Source organism: Mus caroli, unplaced genomic scaffold (genome assembly GCF_978045245.1).
Source record: "Mus caroli unplaced genomic scaffold, Mus_caroli_1 scaffold_15, whole genome shotgun sequence".
Classification (NCBI taxonomy): domain Eukaryota; kingdom Metazoa; phylum Chordata; class Mammalia; order Rodentia; family Muridae; genus Mus; species Mus caroli.
Window position 1 is genome coordinate 73,862,451 of NW_028227270.1, and position 19,656 is coordinate 73,882,106.

At 45.0% G+C, this 19,656-nt stretch overlaps 1 protein-coding gene across 5 annotated transcripts in view; it reads right to left on the reverse strand.

The window, feature by feature from the left end:
• Positions 1–3,335: 3,335 nt before the first annotated feature.
• Rnf144b (ring finger protein 144B) overlaps positions 3,336–19,656 on the reverse strand; it is a 142,617-nt gene continuing 126,296 nt past the window's right edge. For all 5 annotated transcript variants that reach the window (XM_085831114.1, XM_029468249.2, XM_021180309.3 and 2 more), the window contains 4 exons: positions 13,654–13,852; positions 11,552–11,696; positions 8,298–8,387; positions 3,336–6,906 (listed from right to left, as the gene is read on the reverse strand). In XM_085831114.1, the coding sequence (XP_085687240.1) occupies positions 6,766–6,906; positions 8,298–8,387; positions 11,552–11,696; positions 13,654–13,852 (575 nt within the window). In that variant the 3' untranslated portion in view covers positions 3,336–6,765. The remainder of the gene's footprint in view (positions 6,907–8,297; positions 8,388–11,551; positions 11,697–13,653; positions 13,853–19,656) is intronic.

Here is a 19,656-nt window from a genome sequence, read left to right on the forward strand (position 1 = left end):
CAATTAGAAGAGTGCTTCTCAGCCTTCCTAACTCTGCTACCCCTGACTTCAGTTCCTCATGTTCTGATGACCCCCAACCATAAAATTAATTTTGCTACTACTTCAAAACGGTAGTTTTGCTACTGTTATGATTCAGAATGTAAATATCTGATACGCAGATGGTCTTAGGTGACCCCTGCACGATCCACAGGTTGAGAACCACTGACTTGGAAGCACCCTGACATTGAGGATTTCAGCCAATCCTCCTGACCTGACCTAATGACACTGTATAATGAACAGTTACTCCCACATCACAGCAGCAGTTAGGAGTAGAGCCAAGCTGGACCTGAAGCCTTCTGATTGCAGGTAGGGTCATCTGTCCTCATCCTACACCTCCTGGGGTTGGCAGAGGGCAGAGAAGACAAACATATTGTGACACCGTATTTCCCAGCCCTCTTCCAGGATCCCAGGATCCATTCACATGTCCCTGGTGTGTCAAAGTCCCAACTCCAGGCTGGAACTCCGAACAAGCCACACTGATGCTGGCTAGGGCCTCTGGGTGGACTTTAAAAGTTTGTTTGCTCTTAAACAAATTGGCTTGGGTTCAAAAGGTAAATTCAAGCTAATCAATAATCAGTTTTATAATTCACCTCAAGGAAACCTAATATTTATTTGAATGTATGTGATAGTATTCATGTCAGCCCCCCCCCCATGCACTCCAATCACTAAAAGAAGATACATAGCCTTGAATCATGCCAGCCAACACAGAGCTAGAAGATGGACTTAGCTTCTTCATCAAGTGCCTGGTCTGACTTTAATTATACAAATACAAAATTATACAACTACAAAGTGGTGGGGGGGCACAGAGCAGTTTTGTGGTTCTTGGGGAGGCATTGTTCTTGTTTCTCTGGGTGGAAGGAATAGCTGGAACCAACCAGACTGCCCTTAAGATAATGGTGGGAAAACAGGGCAGAAGGGAAGGAGAAACAAAGAATTTCACCATGACAGGCCTGCAGCCATGACTGTTAAGAGACTAATCGGAACGAGCTCATCCCAAAGCTGCCTTTCCAGAGGTCAGGGAGAGAGACTGCCCAGGCAGCCGGAGTGAAGCTGCTGGTGTGCTTTGGGAGGCTAGGAAGACTATCCGGTGGGTTTGTTTGAAGGAACTCATCTGTGTGCTGTCCACACAAGAGAACCACCATCATGCCCAAAGCCATCAGTTGGCTCACCAGGTGGAGAGAGAGAGAGAGAGAGAGAGAGAGAGAGAGAGAGAGAGAGAGAGAGAGAGAGAGAGAGAGAGAGCGCGCTTGGGTGAAGGTGGTTTTCATGGCATTTGGTAGTAAATTCCATGAAATGCTATGTTTTAAGTTGTGACTTTTGGGGGAAGACGTTTCTTTACGATATGCTGTGTTTGAATTTAAGTCAGTCCAACGTTCGCTCAGGATGAATGTGAAACAGTCTGTGACTGCTCACAGACCTTAGTGAGCACAGCTTATCAACTCTGGCTGTGTCAACTCAGGAGAGACAAAGCTGCCGTGCACAGAGGAGATGAGGGATAGTTCTTGCTTCTCCTGATGCATGGTTGTGAATGTTTCGGGTCGATATTAAGGTACTAAAATTGATAACCAATGTGCAGAATTCTATTGCAATAAACCTGGTTACAGTCTGGGGGACAAGAGCAAAACTGAGGATCAATATGGCACTCTTAAAATTGAGAACCACTGTTGGGGATTGGTTCCAATGACGGGATGAGGGGTGGGCTGGATATATATATATATATATATAGTTATATATATATATATATAGTTATATAGTTATATAGTTATAGTTATATAGTTATAGTAAAAAATTCCATGTGTGACAACACTCCCAGAGTTGATGGTATCTGTGAGATCAAGCCCACCCCTCATTCCCTCATCCCTGAGGCTCATCTGGAGAAGGCCAGGTGATGGAGGGGGCTTTAGTACAGAAATAACAAGGTCATGTACATGTGTAATATATAAAGTACATATGTAAGCACATATATATATACATACACATATATACATATGCACATATATAAGTACATAGATAAAACCTACACCTCCATTGATACAGTTAATTAAGAGTGTGTGTCTCTTCTTAGACTCATAGATTTGGCAGTCGGGCATGGAGAGTGCACTGGAATCCTTTCAGGAGAGCTTGTGCTCTTTTTCTGGTTGCCATTCAATGTCTGAGCTTTGAGTCCACAAGAACAATAGCCCACTGCTTGTTCTAGAAATGGAATATGGATCATCTCATGGGAAGGTTCTCAAAGTTCTTTCCTTTATGTAAAAATATAAAAAAAATTAATTCCTCAAAGTTATAATGATTATAAGAAACACCATTTCTTTCTCATAATCTAGAGTTGGACCTAACGATAAAATGGATTTACTATCTAGCAAGAGAAGATAACTGAATTGCAGAAAAACCTAATTATAATTCTTCTGTAGATTCACTGGGTGCATAATTTACATTGCAACACGTTTGCTGGTTAGGGCACTGATTAAACTTGGTGCCGTATGAAACAGTTCATTCAGTGTTTCTTTGGAAATGCAAATGGAAGCTTAGCAAACAGCAAGCACACTTTGGAAATTCAATAATGCTGACATTCTAGGAGATGATTAAAAAAATTAAGAAACTATAACCCCAAATGTTTTACATGGTCTCTCTGCTCCCCCACACCCCAAAGTGAATTACAAAATGAATTTTAAATAGTCAGTTGATTGCAAATGTCAGGGTGTTACTGTAAGGGGAATATAACACTTAGCAAAACGGCAACACCAGTACAAGAAAGCGAGTCTTCAGACCCGCAGAGACACAAGACCCAGCTGTTGCCCAAGTTCTGGCCCTCGGCCGCAGGGGAGTCCTGCCTTGAATACTAATGACAAGGCAATGGCCAGAAGATACTGCTCTCCTGGAATTTGTTTCTTTAAAACTCATAACAAGCAAATGTAGCCTTCTAAGAGATTTTACAAAGGTTAGGACTGATCTTAGCGCTCAGTCTATGCCTCATTTCTCCTGAGCTCTCCTTTGACACAAAGCTGTGTTTTTGGGGTGTGGTTGTTTAGAATGGCCAAAGATATGTCACTGCTGATCACGCCTCTGGGTGATGGTCAACCCCTGTGTGATGCTGATGTGGACCACCCCACACAGAAGGATGAAGTCTGCACTGAGCATTGCGCTTCTCCTGTTTCTTCAAGAAATTTAATACCAAGAATCACTACCAACACGTAAATTTGGGTTGTATTTGTAAATCCCGAGCCTGGGGTTTCAGAGTGATTTAGTTGTTTCTTGGAGACTAAAACCGAACTCTGTACAGAACAAAGGCTAACACGTTTGGTTTCCTGCTCACATTTATTGGGGCTAAAGAGACTAAAACAGTTAATTTTCTTCCCAAAGACTTGGAAATCTATATAATGCGACAGTAAATTTAAGCAAGCACACAACAAAACGTCCTGGATGGTGAACCAACAGGAGGTGTGATAGCCTGTAGATATCAATTCAGACAGCTTTACAAAATGTCATTCCTCTAAGGCATTCCTGTGGTCTCACAGCCAGATGCTCACATCCACAAAGGCATCTATTCACCGAAAGAGAGATAGGTTGTTCAGGAGCAGTGGGTGCAGGAGGCGAAAGCAGCACACACTTAGTTATTGAGTCATTTCAAAGAGGAAATTTGGCGTTCCAAGAAACAGTTTTGTACATCCAAAAAAAAAAAAAAATCAATGAGAATTTTCCACTTGGATGGGGAAGATTATTTTGTGCTGCAGACAACGAGAAAATCCAAGCTGACTTATTTGCTTTCCAAAGGCCACTTTCAAAGTACAGATTTCAAGTCCAGAACAAATACCCACACTGTGAACAAACAGGGTGGCTAAGACGCTATCTAACATTTGCTTTCATAATGGCTTTCTTCCTCTCTTCTCTAACTTGTTCTAAGAAGGGAACCCCAGCGGCAGGCTCTGGAAGCTGTACCTTTGCATCCAGTGAGATTTCTGGAAGGTGGATTGTTACACCCAGGTGTGAACCTGGTGGGCTTTGTCACAGCCAAAGGCTTGTTATAGGAACCCTTCCTGAAGCAGGAGGAGGAAGCTGAGGGACAGGTAAGTAAAGCCTTCAGGGGCTAGTTACCCAAAATGAGGACACCGGCCTCTCCCGCCACAGTTACCACCTTGTATCTTTGTAAACGAAGTCGGTTGGGCTGGTATTGCGCCCTGCGATGAGCCAGAGCTACAGACACTTGGGTTCCATCTACCAAAGTAGATTCTGACACACTCTCTCACACACATTTTGCTATATGATGAAAAAGACACCATTATTCAGGCACTTTGCAACATTAAAAAAAAAATCCAGTTATGTAAAATCAGTTTGACAAACACCCCCCCCCCAAGCTGAAAAATAAAATTAAAACTAATGCTTTTATAAAAATCTCTGAGAAGGCAACTTCCCTCAGTTTCGCTGGGGAAATCGCCCAGGCATTTGCCTCCGTCTTTACTCTAAATCCACTCATACCAGCTCTTACTTCGGAGATAACAGCATTTCAGGTTACATGAAATCGGCCCCACTTAGAACCAGGCAAGCCTGGAAAATTTACTGAGGGTGGTGCTTGGTGTCACTGTTGACATCCGTGCAGAGAAATCCAATTTCAGTTGAGTTCCTGTAATCCCCTGAGCTGTGACAAATGCCCCTCACCTCAAGGGAGGCAGGTGACTATGTGTGCAGGTCCGCCACTCAGATGTCATTTATATTCAGACTAATATGAAATACCCTTTCAAAAGAGAGGTTTGTTTTTCCTGCTGTAACTGAAGACATTCACCAGAAGACGGAGCCACTTTATATGGAAAAATTTCTAATAAATGATTGAAAGGATTTGGGCTGGTTGCCATTCAGAAGTTTTCTAGAGTTCTATGTTTTATACAAACTGTGACTAAAAAAAGCACGTGGCCAGGGAATGTTCTGTACATACATCAGATGCTAATGTACACATGTGATCCCCTGAATATATACATGCCCACTTAGGATACATTCCACTGCACATGTGATCCCCTGAATACATACATGCCCACTTAGGATACATTCCACCGCACACGTGATCCCTTGCATATAGACATCTCCACTTGGGGATACATTGCACTGCAGAGGCAAGGCTGATGATAACAGGTCTTTGATAAAATAGCAGCAGTTTAACAATCTAGTCACCTAGTTACCGGGGGAAACAGAACAGGCCCTGAATACTCTCCCCAGCTTCCAGGAGAGGTCTCTGTTAACATGGAACACACACAGTTCTTAATGAAGCACCGGGCTGCTTTGCTAATGGCAACTGTATAATGCTAGAGGAAAAATATGTTTGTCCTTTCAAACCCTATTTGCTGATTAACTGTATAACAGGCAGGATGTGTCACACTGAGGTGACACAAATCCCAGCAACTGAAGACACCTGAACTGTTTCCATCTGATCGCTTGTTGTCACACGAAATTCTTGAGAGCACAGAAAGTACTCAGATTGTCTGGACAGCTCCTGGGAGACCAAGACTAAATTAGGCTGAGTGAAGAGCTGCTCTACATTGTGTCTGAAAGTATGTAAATAACCTGAATATCACTTTACAGAGGCATAAAACCACACTAGGGGTTGTTGTAAAAGACTTTTGAGTCTACCCTCTTGAGTAAGTTAGGAACTTATAACAAAAATTCACATGTGTACTAAGTAAATAAAACCACCCCCCCAAAAAAAAAAAACCTCGTATGCTGATAAATATATCATTTTAGTCCTAGAAAGGGAAAAGGTCTTTTAAAATAATCTTATTTTGTGTTAACCATTAAATATCTGCACACGTGCCCAGGTGGAGTCACATGGGTTCTATATGTGTGAATGGACTACAGTGTCTACTGTTGATGCACACTGTCTGGTCCAACTCCTAATCTGTTGGGAATATGACCACAGAGTCCAGGACCCTGCTGTCTACAAGGAAAGCTCTGAAGTTTTCCCCTTTCATCCACAGCTGCGGGCTGACTGTGAGTGGTGAACCAGTTACCTTAGAAGAATAACATCTGCCAAACAACAGACACTGAATGAGGCCATGTTGCCTTACAAGTTACAACCTCTTCCTGGGAAGGGACAACTCCCTCTGAACGGCAGTTTCTCCTGCCTGGAGATGAGATCACACGGGGAGAGAGCTGCTATGTTTCTGCCAAGTCACTGTGGAAACGCTAAGAAGTGCACACGCGGTAGCCGGCATAGGCATGCCAGTCTGTGTGTCGGCTCCTGAGATAAGCAGCCGGCTCCACTGCTCACAGAGCTTCTTATTATGCAGTATCATCCTTCCCCTCCGACTCTGGGCCTCTGCCATGTGTCTTGTGGCAGTGGAACCAACACAGACGTTTGCTCAGTTTGCAATGCTGCCAAGTGCGGCAAGACCGCCATGACTACAGTGAATATTCACCCAGGCTCCTTGGTTTGGATGGAAGATGAGCAGCCTGGTGGGATCCTTCGGAGGGTAAGATGGTGATGTTTTAGAGTCTCCCAGGCTAAAGCAAAGTTCCCAACCTGCTCCACAGACATAGTCTGGACGGTGGGGCTGCTTCTTGATACACAGGCACACTCATGCCCTGGTGCGTGGCCTTTTCCAACACCGAATGCTTTCAGGTAGGTTCAAAGTCTGGGCAGAGGCACTTCCAAAGTTTGGCAAGGAGAAGGAGGCAAGGCTGCTAAGTGGGGCTTTTACCAATGTGCTGTCTCATGTGACCCGGATGTCTGCGCAGGTGACTTTAGGTTGTGGGTGGATCATGCTTTTTCTTCTTGCCACGACAGGACTTGCAGACACAACAGATTATACAGGGAGAGGCCAGGAGCAGCAAGGGTGAGGTCACCAAGGCAATGACACCTAATCCCACAAGGATCCCCACTACCTGGAAATTGAAGAGAAAACCCTATGTCAGCAGGCATGTCATCTGAGATATATACGTTCCCCCAAGTGTAACAACAGCCTCTACGGTCTGGATGCTGTGCCCACCCTGCCATGCCTATGTTGAAACCCTAATACTCAGTGCGATGGCACTTGGAGAGGGGAGCCCCGGGTGACACTGTGAGACCCTGGTGACACTTGGAAGCCCAAGAGCTTGCCTCCATTCTTAGCTTTCTAGCATGGGAGAACACGGTGAGAAAGCTGTCATCTATGAACTGGGAAGAATGCTTCATGGCCAACTCGTCTGGATTCAGAGTCATCTAAGAGGCACACCTCTGCATGGAGGGGGAACATTTCCAGGCAGGACTAACTGGGAAGGGAAGACTCGTAATGATGTTCCATAAGCTGGGCATTGGACTAACTGAATAACAAAATTTTAAAAAGAAGAAAGACAGACCAATGCTATCCTATCCTCTCTCCCTGATTCCTGTTCTGCTGAGACATGAGGAGTCCCGACCTCAAGTTCCTACCACCACCATGCCCTCGCGGTCAGGACAGACTGTATCCCTTCAAACCATGAGCCAAATTATGCCCCTGCTTCTCTAAGTCCTGAGACAAGCAACCAACACAAGGACCCTTCTCAGACCCTGCCCACGCCGATACCTGGTCCTCAGACTGCCAGCAGCCAGGACGAGGATGAATCATCTCGGCTGTTTCAGTCACCCAGGCTATGATAATCTGTTAGGTGAATGGCTAGGATACTGTCTCGGGCATTTTTAGCAATGATATCACTGGACACAAACTACAAAGGACTACATCGAGGGTGAGAGCAAACCAAATGTTAACACAAGCTGAACCATAAACTCCAAACTCTGAGCTGCGGCTGTTGGCTCGTTCTCTATTGGGGCTTCCTCAACAGTCTCACAGGGGCATTAATAATGATCATCGTTAGGATGTGAGCATTGGTTTCTTCAAAGGAAGCAGAGCCTTTGATAAACACAAAACACTATTAAAAAACAAACCACACTTCTCTTTGAACCTGCCACATAAACACACAATGGCATGTACAGAGGGATCTGAGGCCCTGCAGGAGCCCACAGCATTGGAGGACTCTGCTTTGATGGTTAATATGCTCTAACTGCTTGTAGGAAACTCCTCCCATGTTTTGCAAGAGCAAAGAACAGGGATATGTTCTTTGGCTGGTCACCCTAACGTTCTGCTCTCTGGTGCCTCTGTCCCTTAACAATTGTGCTCTTGACTTAACTTCAGGCCACAGCTCCATTGTTCTCTCTCTCCTCCTCCTCCTCCTCCCAGAACCTCCCAGGAAGGCATGGGAAAGCAAAGAAAGCCATCCCAAGTCCAATGCATCTCGCCTTCCCTTAAGGTGGAGCCTACCTGTGTTCGGTTCCACATTACCGATGCCCTCGAGTGGCCGAGCTTATTCCTGCATGGCCCTTTGTCATAGTGCCTGAGGAATATGTCATTCTGAAAAACAAAGAGAGGAGTTTCAGTCATCACACAATGTAGAGTGGAGAGGCGAGCATCAAGTGTGCAGCTCGCCTGATGCTATCAGTGACTTCCTCTAGGAATCCTGACAGGGGCAAAAGAACAAGGAATGACCTGCTCCGCCATCTCAGGCGGGTAAGGGACGGTGAGCTCTGGCAGAGGTGTGCAATGGAATGGGAGAACCATAAGCCAGGAGCAAGCCTGGTGTGACCAATGCCAGCGACTGACAGGGGAAGGGGAAGCCAGTCACGAGGTAGAAAGAGAGTAATACACTAAATGAGGAAGCAGGAACAGGAATTATAGGAAAACTACTGAGGAGAAAGAAGACAGTGGTCTTGTCAAGAGAAATAACCCAGAGATGGACTTGTGGGTAAAGATGGACGAGCCCCGACGTGCTGAACTTGACATCCAAACAACACACCCAGAGGCAGATCATTACTTATACCTGGTCTTCGAAGGTGGGACCTGAATATCAGTTTACATAAAATGGGGGTGGGGCGAGTATCACAGAACTGAATAAGCTTGTGTAGAAGAAAAGTGAACCGAGGAGCAGATTAGTTCAGAGAAGACACGAACAGACGAGGAGCCTGGAAAGGACACTGAGGGACAGCCAGGAAGGTGAGGTCAGAGGAGCTAGGAGAAATGGCAGCTGGCCAAGACATCAAAATCTTGGGAGACATCTTGGGAAGTATACGGTCAGGATATGGCCACATGGTCACTTGAGTGCCCAGTGCTAACTGGAGGAAGGCGGATATCAACAGCGAGACGCAACTGGGTTCAGTGGAAGCTTGGCTTGTGAAGAAGAGGGAGAGTAGTCAGGGAGAGGAAGACTGGTCGGCTTGAGAAGAGACTGGCTCTGCCTGTGAACAGCACACGACAGACAGAATGAATGGCAAAGGCGTACACAGAAAAGAGAAGACAACTGAAGGTGACAAGTCCCTGAGGCTCCATCATGGCCTCTGACACTGCATGGCTGAACATGAAGCCAGGCGCAAACACAATGCCCAGCACACTCAGTCTCTGTTTGGGGCTGTCTCAGGCTTGGGCTTTGGAAAAAAAAAATCCCCCTTTCTCTGTCCCAGGTTCTCAACCTTCTTACAAACACATCAATACCATGTGGCATAGAACACGGCCCTGTAGAGAGACTTTCTTGTGTGCTGTGTGGAAGCATCACCTGTCAACAAAAAAATTGATGGCCTGCTAGCAAAAGGTGGGAAGCAGAAGGTGGGGTCTCCAGTGAAGAGATAGGAACTCTGGGAGTTAGTTAGTCAGGCGTAGGAAGATTTGCCCTGGACTCTGAGGAAGTCTGATGTATGACACTGAGGAGCGGTAACTAGCCGTGTGGCAGACATAGAATAGAATAAATAGGTTGGGTAAGCTACCAGCCCAAGCTTACTTTATTCATACATAAAAAAGCCCCTGAGGTGTTTATTCAGGAACTGGGGTGCAGGTGGAAAAGCCCGAGGTTACACTGCCCCACGGAAAAGCATCTTCCCCACAAGCCAATGCCCTCACCTGAGAAAATGCCTCTACAGAATCTGGCAGTAGGTAAGCCTGTGCAGGTATTTTCTTAATTAGTGATTGGTCATGGGAAGGACCAGCCCTTGATGGTGCCACCGTTGGGGTGGCAGTCCTACATTCTATAAGAAAGCAGGCTGAGCAAGCCACGAGGAGCAAGCCAGTCAGTAAGCAGCGCCCTTCCATGGCTTCTGCATCAGCTCCTGCCTCCAGATCCCTGTCTCTCTTGAATTCCTGCCCTGACTTCGCCTGATGATGGACTATGATGTGGGAGAGTAAGCTGAATAAACCCTTTCCTCCCTCTCCGAATGTCTGTGGTGTTCCATCACAGCAATAGAAACCCTACCGAAGACGAGTGTGACTGAGGTCTTACACCAATATGGACACACATTATAGCTTCAGACAGGAGTATCCGTAAACAGCTTGTGCCACCTCAAACTTTAAAAGATTGAGACTGGGGGACACCCTTGTTACCCACCGTCCCATAGCTGAGATCACTGTTCACCTTGGCAGAATTTGGGAAGACACACTCTTGGGTGGAGAAGGAGACTAAGCAACAGACAGGTGTCAGGATCTAGTAGTAAGTGGCAAGGCAGCAGGGCTTCCCCATCACGCCAGCCACCAGAACAGCCTTTCTGATCGCAATAGACAGAATGCCCCCTTGGAGACGCACGTGGCGGAGTCTCCAGTAACTGTCTGCATATGTCACTATGTGAAGGGCCTTGACATGGGGGAGGGGGTCCTTGGTGGTTGCAATGGCTCCCATCTCATTTCATGGTTCTTTATCGAGAGGAAATGCTTCCTGCCTGTGGTCGGCAGGAATGAGGACCACGAGGAGATCAGAGAGACGTGATGAGCCTAGCTACACAAGCAACCCCATCTCTATGAGATAGAGGAGCAAAGGCATGGATTCTCATCCAGCATCTGCAGACAGCAGCATTCCAGCCCTGTCAGGATCATGATCCAGTGATATATATATATATATATATATATATATATATATATATATATATATACACACACACACATATATATATATATATATATATACCCATATATATGTGTGTGTATATATATATCACTGACTATATATATCAGGCTGCTAAGGTACAGACATAGAAACTAATTCTCTGCTGTTTTAAGCCAGAACGTTTGTGACCATTTGTTATGACAACAATATAAAACAAACACTTAGACAGCGATTTACACAACAGAGATAATTTCCTCTAGAGCACAAAAATGTCCCCAAAACATTTCAGACAAAAATATGTCTGAAAGCTAAGACAACACACAGAGGTTTCATGGTGTCTGAAGTAGCAACGGGGATGGGCCGTGACTCAGCAGCAAGGTGCTCGACCAGCGCGCACAATGATTGAGTCCAAGGCCCATGAAACCACCAAAAACAAAGGGGAGGAGGAAGGGAGCAGAGGTCAGAGAAACGGGGAGGGGAGAAGAAGGACAGGGAGGTTAGGAAGGACAAGTTGGGCTTAGGGAATCTCAAAAACAAATTCCTTCTGCAGGATAGTAAGAGGCCCCAATGCTAAAGGGAAGGACTGCGCGGCTGGCTCAGACAGTGGCACAGACACAGCAAAGGTAATGACAAGCCCCTTCCACGGAGAACTCACGTCCAGGTTCTGCAGACAGTACCAGCAAAATGTGTGCTTGCAGTTCTTGCACATCATCTGGGCGCAGCCTTCGTTGCGCTCAATGTAAATGCGGCAAACCGGGCACTGCTTGATGGGGGCGTCTGCATCAGTTCCAAAGAGGGCCCTAGGACAAAACAGATGAGACGTGTTCAGTCAGGGTCACCTGTGAGATGGCCAGGGCTGTTGGGTGGCTAGTTAGGAAATATCTCAGTTTGTCATGTTTAACTCATTTCCAAAGGTGTGGGAGACATGGATTATTAGTTGTTCAGAAAGCCCAATAGGAAGGAATTTATTTATTTTGGCTCCTAATGAATTATATAATTACACTTTCTACAGCTGGCTGCTTTTAGTGTTTTGCCAAATTAATACTTCATCCCTAATCACACAGCTTCTAAATAAGAAGTACATAGAGGGAGCTAGACTGTGAGAAAACGCCAGCTCAGGTTCCAAATGAGATGCAGTCTAGGTAATGACCGCATCACTAAGTAAGGGTAAGGGCTGGGATTTAGCTAGAGATTCAACACTCAAAGAGATGCCAGCAATGACTGGAAAGACCTCCTCCAAGTTGATGAAGAGGCCCGTGTGTGACCACAGCAGAAAGGGACACAGAGCCAAGTGGTTCAAGTCAGGGTAGGAGGGAGTCAGAGTACCCCACTACACACCAGTGACTGGGTATCAAAGTCACCACCCAGCACACAGAAGCATCCCCATTTACAAAATGTGGACAAATCTAGGTCAGATGAGGTGCTGGGGATATCCTTACATAGCAGAGACACCATTTCTGATTTAATATTCTCCTCTGGGCTGGTGAGATGGCTCAGCAGGTAAAGGGACTTGCTGCCAAGCCTGTTGATCTGAGTTCAAACCCTGGGACCCATGTAGAGAAAGGAAAAAAAACAAAGCAAAGCAAAGCAAAGCAAAACAAAACCAACAAAATACTCTCACAAGTTGTCCTCTGAGATGACTTACAGCACAGGTCTATCTACACATGTACACACACCCACACACATGCATACACAGAGTCAATATAATAAAATATGTAATGCCCTTTTCCCAGTGGGGATGCAGGCTCTTAAGAGGCTGAATGTCTTACGTGAGGCCGCTTGGATGCCAAGAACAGTATCAGAACTCAGATCACCCTTTTCCTGAGCCCCTTAAACTAGCTCTCGGGGCTAACCACTATGGAAGGCCCTGCCTTAAATCTGACGGGGACGGCACATGGCAGCGTGTGGAACAGAGTCCTTTTTTTTTTTTCCTGCGCTCCGTCTGATACCCAGGCACAGCACTATAGCCGGGCAGCGTGACTGTTCCTGAAGACCAGTTCTGCATGCTCTGAGGGCTCCGGGTGAGTAAGCCAACTGGCGGGGGAACACTGATTGTTTTGTTCTTGCTCGTGCAGAACAGCCATAGCCTCCAGCGAAGTATGGGACCCAACACGAAGGTCTCCAGCTCTGCTCCTGGCTGCCACCATAAAAACCTTCCATACAAGACGGCACCCGGCAGTTGAATTGCTTCTCCACCTGTAATGGAGATCTCAGCCCTGGCGCCAAGTTCTCATAGCATAAAGCATTAGGGGAGAATCTCCCTGTGTTTTCTAAGCATTTGAGAAGACGGTGTATATGTCTGTGCACTCTGTGGGATCGGCATACTCTATGAACAGGCCATTTAATGGGATAAGATCACAGCTGTCTTATTTTCTAAACAGGAAGAATGGGCTACACCAGTGTACATTGGTGTACACTGGCTTCTTAGCAAACATATATATATATATACACACACACACATGTACATATACATACATACATACATACATACATACATACATACGGGAACTACAGAACTTGGTGCCTCTCCACCCCAAGGGAATGGACTCACCATGATCTGGAAGGTGCCCTTAGGATAAAGAGCTAGAATCCCTTTCAGACATGCTGTACTGGTTGGTGCCTGTGGCCACCTTACTCGTTCTTCTCGAGGCATTTCTACAGTGAAAGTCTAAAAGTCATCTAATTTCTTCTCACAGCAGCTTATGCTGGGTTTGAAAAGAACACTGGGAACAGCCCCAGACACAACTCCTCCCTTACCCATGCTCTGGCATCGCCGACTGGCTGTCTCTACAGGAAGACTCCTCGTGCCAAGCATCCTTGCAACATGAGCAGAATTTCAGGTGGCAAGAAGGGCACTCCACCAACACTGGCTGGCCTGGGTCTCCGGCTGAAATATGGCACACGGTCTGGCAGTCTGCAACAGGACACCATGTCCGGAGGGGGTCCATGTGAACCTCTGAAACATAAAGGAGGAGACCGTGAGGGGCTTTCTCCAATCCGAGCATTAAAGTTTCTCCCCTCTCCTCTCCATTTATCTGGTTTTGTTTGTTTGTTTGTTTAATAGACCAACAAGTATGGCAATAATAGCAGCAAGGGAGTGGCCATTTCCATGATTGACAGTCTTCCTGATGGGTCCAAGCCTGTTATCCACTGTCCAGAGCATAAGGTCATCGCTGCCACATTCTCAAGGTAGGAACCAAGAGAGCAGGTCACCGCTGCCTTTAAGAATAGGAAAGGTATGGACTTTAACCAAAAACTACAACTTGCCTTTGAGTGATCAAAATGGGCAAAAATCTTACTTCTTCAGTGATAAACTAGGTAACATCTTGGGAGAAAGGTTGACATGAAGAGGGTCAAAGCAAGAGAACAAAGTTACTCTACACATGAGAATATGGCTCCTGAGCTCGGAGATATAGTTCATACTGTGGGGGATTTTGCTGCAGGATTAAACAGCATCCAGTATGGCTTAGCTAGAAGGTCAGATTTAAGTAGTTTGCTGTCTTACCAGTGAACAAGATATGAAGGGCTCACAAGCTCTTGAAACAGAGATGTTCACAGAGCACAACAATGATAGCCATTTGTGTGACAGTGGCTAGAACCAGGTGGCACACAGGAGGAAAGGAAAGATTAGCAGATGGACAGCCAGCCACCTGTTTAAGTATTTATGTCTCTCTTAGTTTTCCCATTTCTTGCTCAATAAAATATTCCATTTTTTTCTTCATGTACTATGCCCTATAAGGAGACAAATGAGAGCACCAGAGAAGAGCCTTGCTTTCTCTGAATGGATGTATTTTACAACTTCCTTACTCATGATGTTCCTTTCTTAAACCTCTGAGGCTAATGTCAATCTGTTATCATGCTCTAATCAGTTGTAATCCCGGGAGAAGTTGTGACGTGTTCCTATCCACAAGTTGTTTCAGGCATCCAAAGTGGAACAACGGAACTAGAAATGATCAATGCAGGAGCAGTTCTGGATTCTGATGAATTAGAACCGAGTGCAATTGCTGCCCACAGTCCAACATGGACACCAGGAAGGAATCTGAGCCACAGGAAAACAAGGATTTCAACCTTCCCATTAGGTAGTACGCCCTTAACAGACTGCCGTCAGATAGGTCCCATGCAGACTGAGATGCTGCCTACGGTGCAAGCTCCTACTTCAATCATTACGCATCATGTCTGGGGCTTTTCTTCGTTTGACTGATAACTTGGTTTGGTTTGGTTTGGTATGGGGAAGAGACATGTCCTAGGCAGTAGTAGCCCTATACTAAGCAAGACCCCAGTCTTATTCTTCAAGGATGGCTTCCAGAGCTTAAATATGATCAAAAGTAGAGATACTAGGAGACAGATATTTTAGCTCCACCTAAAAACAAAACTGGCCACGCTAGTCAATCCTCCCAGTTCCCTCGTCTCAATCTCCTTGAATCTTATCAAAACATGTCTGCCTTGACAGCCTGGATACTCTAGAACTGTACTTTCCCAGACTTCCTTCAGTGGAGGTTTGGCGTGGGATATGACTCCAACCAACAGGAAGACAAGGAGAGACCTTACCTTACTACAGGGCTTCTAGGACAAGGCCTGGTCCCCAATGCCATTCATCTGCCTCCTTTTGTCCACAGGTATATGAAGTTAAGGCACTGGGACAGGCACAAGGATCTGGGGACTCTCAGAAAAAGCTAAGCCATTTAAAAATTTGAGTGGCTAGATCAGTCAAAGCCATCATCACAGCCTACCCATGGGCTTCGCGTACATGATAGTAGGAAGATGTCCTGGTTGTTCAAGCTATTTTCAGACATTCCATTCCTTGTCACTGAAAGCGTATTAACTGATAAGGCTGCTTCCAGGAACAGTGAGTAAGTAACCGGACTGTAGGATTGCTCCTCCCACAGGGCAGACTTTACTGAGAGGATTAAAGGGCCGCGACACATGTGACCTTAGAAGGTTTTCCTTCAACAATAGTTTTATCTGCATACAGCACATGGAAGATGTGCAATCCAACTGTAAATAAAAGCGTATGCTATTCTGTAGAAACCTTGTATACCACAGCACAAGTACACATTCTTTTTTAAAAAGTTAACATACTAAGTCAGATAGACGAGATTCTTCAATGTAGCTGTGCAGACAGATAAAATACACTCATATAGTTGAGCATTGCTTATATTCTTCAAAAATATATGGTAAATTTATAAAATAATAATAGATGTATTCAACGGAAAGGCAAGATTACAGAATAGTATAAATGAGTCGTATTTATAAAACTATGTATATAGAGGCATATTTTGACTGCTTCCGGAAGGCTGTTGAAGGTAACAGCTTGCGCTGGATGAAGGTCAAGGGTTGGGTGAAAAGGCACAGGTTTTCTTTATTGTTAATATGGATTTTAAAAGTTACACTTAGCTACTGTGTCCTGGGATCGTGCCCATGCTTTCTCAGAGGGCACTGTGTAGGAGCTGATCCTCTACTTCCACAGCGCGAGCGAGACCCAGGAACTGAGCTCTTTGGGCATGGTAGGACAGGACGTTCCTTTACCCACTGAGCCATCTACCTCACTGTTCCATGTGATTTTTTTTAAAGGCACAGACACCACTTGTGTAATGTTTTAAATCGGCTCCTAAGTTATTTCCGGAAGTTGGGCATAGCGGCTCACACTTGTAACCCCCCACCACTCGGGAGTGAGGTGTCACTCAGACAGGCGACCTTTTCTCTAATATAAAAACAGGCTGCTACACCTAGAACTCTGCTCTCAATAACCATCACATGGTTTTTACTTCCTACGTCATCCTACTCGTGCCATAGCGGGTAAGGAAGAGTGGAACACCCGAGGGAGTAAAGGGACTAAAGAGTTTTATCTCTTACAATCCAACGGCCATACCCAGGTCTCTAACAGATGCAAATGAAAGATGTTTTTGAATGAAAGAAAAAGGGTTTTGGTACCTCTGGGTTGGAAGGTACAAAGGACATTTAAGTAAGTGGCTCTTCTAGCTAGCCGCCAGTATTCTTCCCAGCAAAGGCCCCATAGCATGAAAGCACACTTTCTGGTCTTTCAACAGGCTAATTACTAATTTGGTAAGAATTACTAGAGACAAACTTTGAGGCCACTAAGCTTTGGGGAACCATCTGACACTGAACACACATTAGCCTTGTTCTCATGGTTGTTCATAACCGTACATTTTTAATAATCACATTGAAGCCCCTTTTTGGTCCGAGTCACGGCCGAGCTGCAAAACTACAAGTGCTTTTGATCTGTTTCTAAAGTTTACTAAGTGGTGCACATGTAAAGTTAACCCACCCAAGAAATCATTCGAACTTTATAAAAACAGAAGACAAAGCCAGAGCTGAAGGTGACTGAGGGGCTGGGGGCGGGGTGTGTGTGTGTGTCCTACCTCTTTAAAAAAAAGCAACAGTTTAACACAGCACTTTCTTTCCTTTGAAATGATACTGTCAAGATGAACATCACTCTCCAAAACACATTAAACACCAGGCTCGTGCAGCCTAAAGCCAAATTACTCAGTCTCCCCACCCCCAGTGACAGTAAATTCTTTGAAAGGAAACCTACAAATATATACTTTTTATTGTGGTGTTTTTCAACTAAGGGACTGAAAAATCAGTTTAATGAGTTGTAAGCGCATATTTGCATGTGGGAACACCTGTGTTCCTCAGTGTAGATACCAAGATCCTTAAAGGCTCAAGTTCTCTACATAAAAGGATGCAGTATTTGCATGCTTTTCCATCATCTCCAGCTTCCTTAAAACAGGGCCTACAATGGCATGTAGATAATTGTTATATTATTTAGGGAATAATGGAAGATGAGCATTAGCACAGCCGCAATTTAAAAAAAAATACATTTCCAACGTGAGGTTGTCTAAATCTACGGATGCAGGAACCACACATGAAGAGGGCTGGTTGTAAAACTTATTTCTTATTCTGGGTTACTGATAACTGGGAAGATACAGTAACTTCCACAAGGCTGGGGCTCTGGGTGCATGTAAAGTATTTACAAATTTGTGAACTGGGAACTGTATTCTGAGAGACTCAGAAATGACAGTTCCCTCCCTAGCTCCATCTAATCCGAGGCGCCCCATCTCCCCTCTCATCCTCAGCTCTGGACCTTCTGTCACCTGTGAGGGAGGGTCATGGTTGTGCACAGCAGTCTGCAAGCCCACACGCGCCGGCAAGCCCACTCGAGCCGTGGCTGAGCCTGGCTCTGCTAACCCAGGATAGGAAATACATTTTAGAGTACGTAGGCTCTGCAGCCATAGATGCAGCCCATCCAGCATCCTGCAGTGAGTGAGCTCTGCTGCTCCTGCTTGCAAGGATTCACGTGTACAGTGGTGGCTGCTCCCTCCCTTCAAACTTAAATCCACATGCAAGATGGTTCATCAGGCAGGGGCTCTTGCTATGTGAAGCACCAGGTTGGTGACTTGATGCTGATCACTGGAGCCAACATACAGGCAGAAGCAGAGACCAACTCCACAGATTTTTATCTCCCCCTGACTGTCATCCGTGCATTGGCATGCAAGATTCTCCCCTCACATCATGCACACAACAACGCAACAAAAATAAATAAGTAAATTTAAAAGACATGCAAATAGGAGGAGACTGGCTGGGTTCCGTGGGAAAAGGAGTGGTTAGGAGGACAAGGGAGGGATGTGATCCAAGTATATTATTACATAAATGTATATTATATAAATTTATGAATGTGTAAGTGGATAAGTAGTTGCTAAGTTCATATACCTAGAACATAAAGAATTTAGACAAAAAGCAGCACCCCCAAATAATGACTTTGAAACGTTATGATAAGCATGACACGGTGTGTATTAGCTAATTAATTAATTAATGTGACATGCTTCATTTCAGAGGCCAAGTCACAGACTCAAACTGCAATTTGTTTCTGCAAAGGAGATCTGTGTGGCTGAAGGGAAGCCCCACAGCTATCTATCTTAAGATAGATAAGATTGTGCAAAGCAAGGCTATTTCAGACTGCTCTACTTCTGCATTCTGACAATTATTAGGAAATCGAAACAGCCTGCGATACTGAAAAGTGCCAGGGCATCTAAGAGTTAGATCTGACCCAGACAACTGTTTTCAGCTCTCAAAAGCTGGATCCAATCAAGCTCAGCATTGGGGAAGGGAGTGAAAGGGGAAGAGAGAACAAAACAAAACAAAACAAAACGGAATTGCCCACCCTTGTTTTTTCCAACATGACAACCAACAACATTTGACATGTGCCGTATGCAATTTATTTTCATTCTGTTGCATACTTTCTTAACCCACCAGAGTGGCTCGCCTGTCACTCTCTGCAATTCATCTACCCCAAAAGAGACACCACAGGAATTTTTATTATTGTGGGAAACACCACACCTCCAATTTAATTTAATTGTCAGCTGATATATATCAAGCTGTATTAACTTCTATGACCTGATGCATTTTTAATTATGCCGAAGTTAATTTGCCTTTGGTATCTCAAAGTAGAGGGCTCTGCCGCAGACAGTTAAGATGCCATTAAACTAAAGTAATCAGAATTAACAGCTGCTACAGTCAATATAACCCATATAGCCAGAGTAGCCACCATCAAAGACTCTCACAAGAGACTCGGAAAGACTCAAAGATTTTCAAATTTGGAATAACATCTAAAGTCACTTACTCTAACACTGTTACAAGACCCCCAAAATGTTGTGTAACTCATGCTTGGTAAGTTTAATATGAGCCCCTAAATTATAGCTGACTATACATTTTAGTTGCTACTGCCTTCATAGGATTCCT